General features: G+C 32.2%; 2 protein-coding genes across 5 annotated transcripts in view; one reads left to right on the top strand and one right to left on the bottom strand.

Annotated features, from left to right (window-relative positions):
* Positions 1-3,678: 3,678 nt before the first annotated feature.
* Positions 3,679-4,340, bottom strand: RpS21 (ribosomal protein S21). 2 transcript variants are annotated; one of them, XM_017637217.1, is made up of 4 exons: positions 4,229-4,340; positions 4,084-4,141; positions 3,803-3,994; positions 3,679-3,736 (listed from the first exon to the last, which is right to left on the bottom strand). In XM_017637217.1, exons 2-4 carry the CDS (start codon positions 4,131-4,133, stop codon positions 3,727-3,729), a joined length of 252 nt encoding a protein of 83 aa, XP_017492706.1. In that variant the 5' UTR covers positions 4,134-4,141; positions 4,229-4,340; the 3' UTR covers positions 3,679-3,726. The 2 variants fall into 2 exon arrangements, with proteins under 2 accessions (XP_017492706.1, XP_017492712.1); XM_017637223.1 differs by lacking the exon at positions 3,679-3,736 and having other exon boundaries at positions 3,799-3,994; positions 4,229-4,339.
* Positions 4,341-6,666: 2,326 nt separating this feature from the next.
* The window catches only part of LOC108380752 (ankyrin repeat domain-containing protein 29), a 69,299-nt gene continuing 67,923 nt past the window's right edge, over positions 6,667-8,042 (top strand). The window contains exon 1 of one of the 3 annotated variants that reach the window (XM_017637170.1): positions 6,667-6,902. The gene's annotated coding sequence lies outside the window, so the exon portion shown is untranslated. The other 2 variants (XM_017637157.1, XM_017637192.1) reach the window with 2 other exon arrangements.

Below are 8,042 nucleotides of genomic sequence, written 5' to 3'. Positions count from 1 at the left end.
TGGTATGTACCTATTTGAAATTGTATTTTTTAATCTACAAAATTAATGAGATCTAATTTAACCCTTGACAACCCAGTAAGCCTTCGTAACGTATCAGACCAGTAGTGTCTAACGGACACACTAAACAAATCTAATGCACAAAAATGCATTGTGATTGCAAAAAATATGGAATGTAGTATTATAATATACTTCAATATAATCATTTTAATGCATTATTAATTTATTTACAAAGGCATTTTGTCGCCTGGGTAAACGATTGTCGTAAGCGCCATTTTGACGATTTTTACTTCTAGATGCAGTTATATATTTTGAAATAAGGTCTTTCGATTGGTGTTATCAGTTTTTAGATATCTCCTTTAGTTTCTGAGATATTGACTACAACTTTTTCGATAATCTATTATCATATTATATCATATTAAACCAATCAATATATTAAAAATGGCGTTCTCCATTTTTGGATATCTCCTTTAATTTCCGAGATATTGAGTAAAAAGTGTCGTTAATTTTGTAGAAATTTCGATCACATTTTATCGTATTTCATACAAAAATGCTGCCAAATTGTGAACAAATGACACTTACGACAAAATTTTACGAAAGAAAATCCTTCATAAATTTAATAATTTAAGAATTTTGTAACATTTTCAGACTTTGGAGAAAATCTATCTTCGCGTTTTTGAGAAATTGCATTCCAAACTTTCATCGCGATTTTCCACAACCTGCCGAAATTAACATACGACAATCTTTTACCCAGGCGACGATTTGTACTGCAAAAAAAAAATTATAGCTAGTTGCATTATGCATCAATATTTTAATTTTCGTGTTACTTTGATATACATATATTTTTTTACAATGTTCAGGACAAACATTGCAATTGCGTTTATCACAACATTGTTTAGAAGTTCTGAATATTTTTGAAGGACAAATATGGCAACGCCTCTTTCTTTTTGGGAAAAAATCAAGTGATTGAGGAGATAATCTTCGATCTAATCCAGCCAAACCTGTATGACAGACTTTTAAATATAAATATTAAACTAGAGACGCATAAAATCTAGGTGATAGATTAGATAAAATGGGTTTTCGAAAAAATAAATACTTTGGGTTTTATACTGTGGGTTGTTAAGGGTTAAGTAGAAAAAAAGTGCACGAAATAATGATTTGAAATCAATTTCTTCGAAAAACTTATCATTAAGAGTTAATCAAGGAAAAGTGGTTTAAATTCTGATTGGATGTATATGCCCAAACCAATAAAGTTGCTCAAAAAGATCATAGTATACATGCGCCTACTATAGCAGAATTCTTGCAGGTTACATACGGATGTATAGATGCACTAATGCCAAAAATCGGTGGCTGCTACATAACAAATTACATGAAATTTATCCCTCATAAGCCTGTTGTCTAACTCCTTTCAATAAATAACCTTTATTCAGTATCGTTAAAACTGCTGATTGTCAAAGTCATTTAGCAGGCGTTACCTAGTCAGTTATAAAACTTTCTAAAGCTAATTGATGTTATTTACGGAGTTGTATCTGTTTATTCACTGCATGACGACCACTTTTATTGCACTCAAATTATAATCATAATACCAAATCATTTTATATTTCTATGAGTCATCAATGTCATTAATGTTCATACATATTTATAAGCAAAACGTACTCCGAAAGAGTATTATTTGCAGCTGCTATTTCATAATCCTATTTATTGTGAATATATTTCTCGTCTTCAGCTTTTATTAAGAGAAAAAGCTAATTGTTTCATTAATTTTCAACGATAGCAGGGTCACCGTTGACCGGACCAACCCAGATTTACGTCTGGCCAATGTATGACCGTCATCTACACTCCCCCCAGCCTGTTTGGGGAATTTTTTATAATCTTACAAGAACGATAAATGTCACATCTTTTAAATTTAGCAAGGAAAGAAGAGCATAAAGAAAACAGAACTTGCGGCACTCAAGAGGATTACATAGTGCTTTCCTAATTTAATGAGATTTTAAGTTTAAAACAATTGCAAAAGAGAAACACAGGAGTTCCTACAATACACTGTGCCTTTCCAATCCCAATCCAATGCGACCATAGGTTTAACGGAAGTGAAGCAGAGGACATAATAGATTCCTAGGTCACAGTGCTCATCTCATATCAATTTATGGGGGTTTAAAAGTGCTTAAATAAGTCATTACCGTGATAATAAATAAAGTGTCATGTTTAAAATACTTAACAATATAAAGATGTATGATTACAACAAAAGTAAAACTATAGATGATGAGTTTACCTTATAATACTGGCGGAATAAGCAAACGTTTATGGTAATTGAGCTGGTTTAAATGAGTTCGCAAAATATGAATGCAGCCACTTGGTTAAAGTTGAATAGATTATGCACTTACACAATGTTTCAAAAAGTATTTAGCAAAATATCTCTATGAAATAATGCAATGCGCTCACAGCAATAAGCTGGTGGATGGGTGTTGCACTTGCGATTCTATTTTTGGGATAATGACCTTCGCGGAAGATTTCTGCACAGCCGCTGCGCCAGTGCGTGCAAATAGTTAAAAAAAAAACCCCTCCTTGTTCGCATAAAATGTCTCTGCGTTCCGTATTAACAATTTTTGTAATGGCTTAGAAAATATTTCATGAGCCTTTTGACTTTGTTTGCTTCCAATTATGTATTTATTTTTACTTTGGATGCACCTCCTCAATTACACAATTTTTTTCTCAACTTCCACTTCATTCGCGCACAAACAAATTAATAAAACTAAATTATGACATTTCGCGTTCACTTTCAACATTCGTAGGCTTATTTATTTGTGCATTTTTTAATTTCTTTCATTTTTGCGTAAAATTACTGATTTAACATCTCCGAAGTGTTTTCCATCAATCATCAATGAAAAACTTTTTGCAATCTCTTTTGTGCCCGTTTCCAATCAGAATAACGCAGAGTTGCTTAGTCGAGACTCGATCAAAGTCGTGCAGGGTTGCAAATACAAGACGACTAGCTTTTAAAAAACTAAAAATTTTATTTGAAAAAACAAAAAATTGCGATTAAAATCAAAATTTGAAATGGGATTAAGCAGATGGTAACAACAGAGTAGCTGTTTTAGACTTTTTTCAAATTTTTTGGTCGATAACCTGAATTCCATGGGTATTAGGGCATTTTTCAATCAAATTACAAAATATTGCGTTCTTCGACCAAATTCTGCGGTTCTAACTTGTTTTACGATTGGAAACTCAATTCGTATCGAAAGGCGACATGAACTCATACAAATTAATAGCGCCAAGTAATCGAATATGAATGATTTGCTTTTCGAATCGCAATACGGAGTAGACCTCCTAGGCAGGGCGTTCTTGAAGTTTTCTGATAGGTAGATCTTCCACTCAGTCGTCGATATATGTGATATTAAAAAGTCAACGTGGCAAAAGGGGTTCTGCCAAGGCACATTGAATTTTGCCTTCGGATCAGCCTTGAAAAAAGAACATTTTACCAAGTTACCACTATAGTGTTTCAACAAAAACATACAGCAAAAATTCAAACATCCAAATAATACCTTAAAGGTTTTGGACCCTTCCTATAAAAGTTTTAAATATACTCAATGTCTGAACAGCTTCCCTTTACCCATTAGTCCCATAAAGTGATTATTTTCTTTAGCATAAAGCAACACTTGTTTAGCAAATAAAAAAAAACAGTTCTTCCAGTTAAAAATCTTGAAAACTGCAATTTTATTGAAGTATATACATTTAGAAAGCCCTGCAATAAAAACAAATGAAATATTAGTCAGTGCACCGGCCGCTCTGTTCTTTTGCACACACTCACTTGGTGATCAAACCATCCTTCTTGGCCAAACGCACAATACAATCATCGGATTCACCCATACGACGGATCTCACCACAGATAGCGTAGGTCTTAGCACCAACAGTCATGCGGCCAGTTTCAGGGTCAACATCAACAATATTCAATTGCACTGAAGCATGATCCTTGGCGTGGATGATTCTGTTAGAGGCAGAGCTGTAGAATGAAGATGGGAATTCATATTAGTTAACTGGAAATGCAATTGCTGCTCCTCCGCTACAGCTAGCAAACACGTGTTCACCTACCATTTCCTGGGGCAGTACAAATCAACAGACTCGCCGGCGTCGTTCTCCATTTTTATTACTGCAAATAAACACACAATTGATAAATACATATTGGTACATGTCTTAAGATAATATTTACACAATAAATTTATATAAATAAGTTTACTTTTTGTACGGGAATAAAAATTTGCTAACACTCGTCAATGGAGGCAGAAAAAGAAAGAAAGGGAAGGTAAAAATTTGTCATTTGACATTTGGATGAGACTTAACTTGGGTGAAGTTGGCTGACGTTTATGTAACGATAGATATGCCACTTAGTTTGCGAAAACTATCAGATTTTTTTAAATCAAAAAGTAAAAGAAAAAACTTAAATAAAAAATTAAACCCCTCTAACCATAAATAAACAAAATTGAAACCGAAAAAAATAAATTAAAACAAATGAAAAGAGAAATAGATAAAATATAATAGAATAAAATAAAGTAAAGTATAAATATTAATATGAAATGAAAATGAAACAAAAAAAAGAAAATTAAAATGTAAAACTATAGAGGTTGATATAAAGAAAAATATACAATAAGTAAAAAATAGTAATAAAAGTAAAATAAAATTTATATGTAAAATTAGAAATTAAAAAGCTAAAGCAGTACAAAAACTAATATAAAAAATTTTGTGAAATAAAATACAAGAAAATAAAATATAGAATAAAATCACAGAATACAAATAAATAGAACAGAACAGAGCCAAAATTTAAAATGTGGTTTATTAAACAGATTTTTGTGCGAAAATTTTATAAGAAATTTGATACCAAATTAAATTTAAAAAATTTCGTATCTTTATAAAACATGAAATTAAATAAATTGAAAAAATAACTAAAACAAAATAAACTTAAAGACTTAATACTTATGTATACACATACTTTTACATATGTACACATTAGGGATGCCAAAATATCAGGAAAATTGGGATCCCGGGATTTCGGGATATTATTAGGTAATCTCGGTATACCGGGATTTATCCCAGGATTCAAATTGAGTCATAAATTGTATGAATATGAGTAAAAATTCAATATCTGAAAGCATTTAAACATACAATGAAATAAAACTATTTAGAAATTACGATAAACTGATTGTAAAACTCATATATCGCTAGCTTAGAGTGAAAAGTTGTTAACTTCACTTTTAATGAAAAATCATATTTTGGTATAGGAGGCTACATAAATTAATATTGCATCGTTTTGAAAAGGGTAAAGGTCCTTGTTCTATGTTTTCTCGTTTGTATTCAATGAAAGGAAAATTTTCTAAGGCCCAGAAAAGCTCCGAAAATTTGATAAGGCCAAAAAAGTTCGAAATCTTTTAATAAAGATCGAATCTCTCTGATTCGTATGGAGTTTTGCTTTGCTTTAAACAGGCAAAATGTTGTATTCAAAGTTTTGCGAAATACTTGAAGAAAATGGCTATACGAAGTTTTTTCCTCTCCTGTACAATTTTTAAACTGGGACTTAGCAACTTTGCACTCTACGCTAGCGATATTTATTTATTCAATCAGACAAATTTTAAAGTAAAACATTTTTTTAAATTGTATTTAAAAAACCATGTGATTGAGGAACGTATACATCACAAATAATAATTTAAATACCATTTACTTTTGAAAGTAACGATTAATAAAAAAACATAAAACAAAAATATACAAAAACAATTTCTCTACTCTATAATGAAATGGCGAATGGAGAATTTTATGCCATTTTTTCACAATTAACTAGAAATTTTGGGGGTGTACGAGTCAAACGGATCTCAGAATCGGATCCAGCGGGTCGAAAAACATTTTGGTAGGTGGGTCTGGTTAAAAACACACACCCCTTTTTTCCGGTGTTGTTATTATTGCACTTAAAATGTTTTCATAAGAGCAGCAAAGCATTCAAAGCGGAGTCTTCTAAGCTTGACCTGCAGTTTTTACATACAAAACCTACTGATGAAAAACATATTTCGGCATCAACACTTTTAGGCTGAACTTCCAAAAAGTAGTCATAATCCATTTTGATCCAATTGAACTTCTTTTACCAGCATGTTTCTCGTTTTTCGATTTGAGGAAGTTTTGAGTAGATTGATCTAAAAAAATATCTAACTTTTCCTTAAAACTCTCTGTTTCATTTACATTAGCGACGCTATGAGTAAATTCATTGAAATCTTCTTCAAAAAAGGCTCAGACTGCAATTTAAAAGTACAGTTTCAAGCTTTTTGTTAATTGCAGTCAAAACGGCATTTTACAAAAATCATACTTCAAAATTCATAAACAAATTCTTACTATCAGTTCTGGACGTCAAAAACACCGGGTTCCCGGGATCCCGGGATTGACATCCCTAGTACACATATAAGAATTGAAGTTAAAAAGCTAAACCAGAACAAGGAAAAAAATGAATTATGAGAATAAAAATAAATATAGCAACAAGATAAAATTGAAAACTGGTTCATTAAAAATATTTTTGTGCGAAAATTTTGAGAAATTTGGTACAAAATTAATTTTATAAGTTTAATGTGGCAACGCTGAGATGTCAACGAAGATGATGTCTACTTTTAGGCACTTTGGCTAACAGTTGTGGCCAGCCGTCAAAGCTGTCCTGTGCAAGAATTTGCTGCTTACGTGTTTTTTATTGTAAATTAAAAAATAAAAACAAAATAAATATAAAAATATTGAACTAAAAAAAAGTTGAGTGAAATATAAAATAATGAAACTGTATAATTTGGTTAAAAACGCTTTAAAGTATGCCACGATGACGGAAAATTTTTATTGCAGACTAAAAACTGATTCTGGAAAAAATTTGCCTGAACTGCGTGCACAAAAAAGTTATGAATAATTTATAGAACTATAAGGAATCAAAATATGTATGTAAGTATATATATTTCAACGACATTTCTGAGCGAGCCTAAGAAAATCACTGATATTCTCGAAAGGTTTGTATTTTGCAAATTACGCAAATAAATTTATTGATTAAACCCTCTAAGCAACAACAATTCCATTGAAAACACTTGAATCGCATTAAGTAACCACAAAAAAAAAACACACATACACAGAAACAAAAGGATGATGCCAAAAACAAAAACTTTTGGGGTATGTTAAGTAAGAACAAAAACAAAAAATATAAAATGTTGAACAAGCTAAGAACAGATTCATTTGAACTTTTAACATTCGCCCCATCCCCTAGGTGCAACCGGCAGCCAACCTATTTTTTCATTTCTCTCGCTTCCTGCCATGTGGGCGAATTTGATGCATTTGTGTGCACTTTCGTAAGGAGGCAAGTGGTATTTTAGTGTTGCTTTAACGCTCCAGCCATTTGTCAGCTCACGCTCTAATCGAGGCTTTGCATTCGCCCACTCGTTTGTGCTGTTCGGCAGCCTAACTGCTTCACTGACTAACTGCCACCCTGCCTGGCTGGCATTTTATGCAGTTTGCCTGTTCGTCCACATCGGCTGCCTGCTCGTGGATGCATATTTGCAATTATACAAACAGACAAACGCATACATAAGTATGTAAATTTAGCGATGCACTTTAAAGTGCCCAAAGGCCTACAAATTCCCTGGGATGAGTGTGCGAACAGCCAACTGGTGTAGTCTACTTGTAGGCTGTGAATATTTTACTGCCTTTATTTCCATGCTGCTTCTCGCTACTTCCTCTTACACAGCTTTTGTTTTGTTTCTCACTCACTGTCTGACACCGTTGCCAACTTAGTGCTTTTCGCACTAAATTTAGTGCTTTTCTTAATTCAACACGCGAAAATTTTTGATTTTGGTGCTTGGTGCGTTTTTTGGTGTTTTTTTTTTTTAGTTTGAAGACACCAAAACTGTAAATCTGAAAAATGTAGTAAGTAAAATTTAGAGCAATTGGAAGTTTCGTAAAGAACTTTACAAAAATGGAAATAATATCATGGCACAATGACAATCATAAGCGAAAGAGCATCTGTTTGTCAAAAAAAAAAAAAAAAAAAA

Source organism: Rhagoletis zephyria, unplaced genomic scaffold, assembly GCF_001687245.7.
Source record: "Rhagoletis zephyria isolate East Lansing unplaced genomic scaffold, Rhagoletis_zephyria_1.1 Rzeph_scaffold_00128, whole genome shotgun sequence".
In the NCBI taxonomy this organism is placed as follows: Eukaryota; Metazoa; Arthropoda; class Insecta; order Diptera; family Tephritidae; genus Rhagoletis; species Rhagoletis zephyria.
Note: the sequence above shows the minus strand (reverse complement) of the source record. Positions and strands in the feature narration are given on the sequence as shown.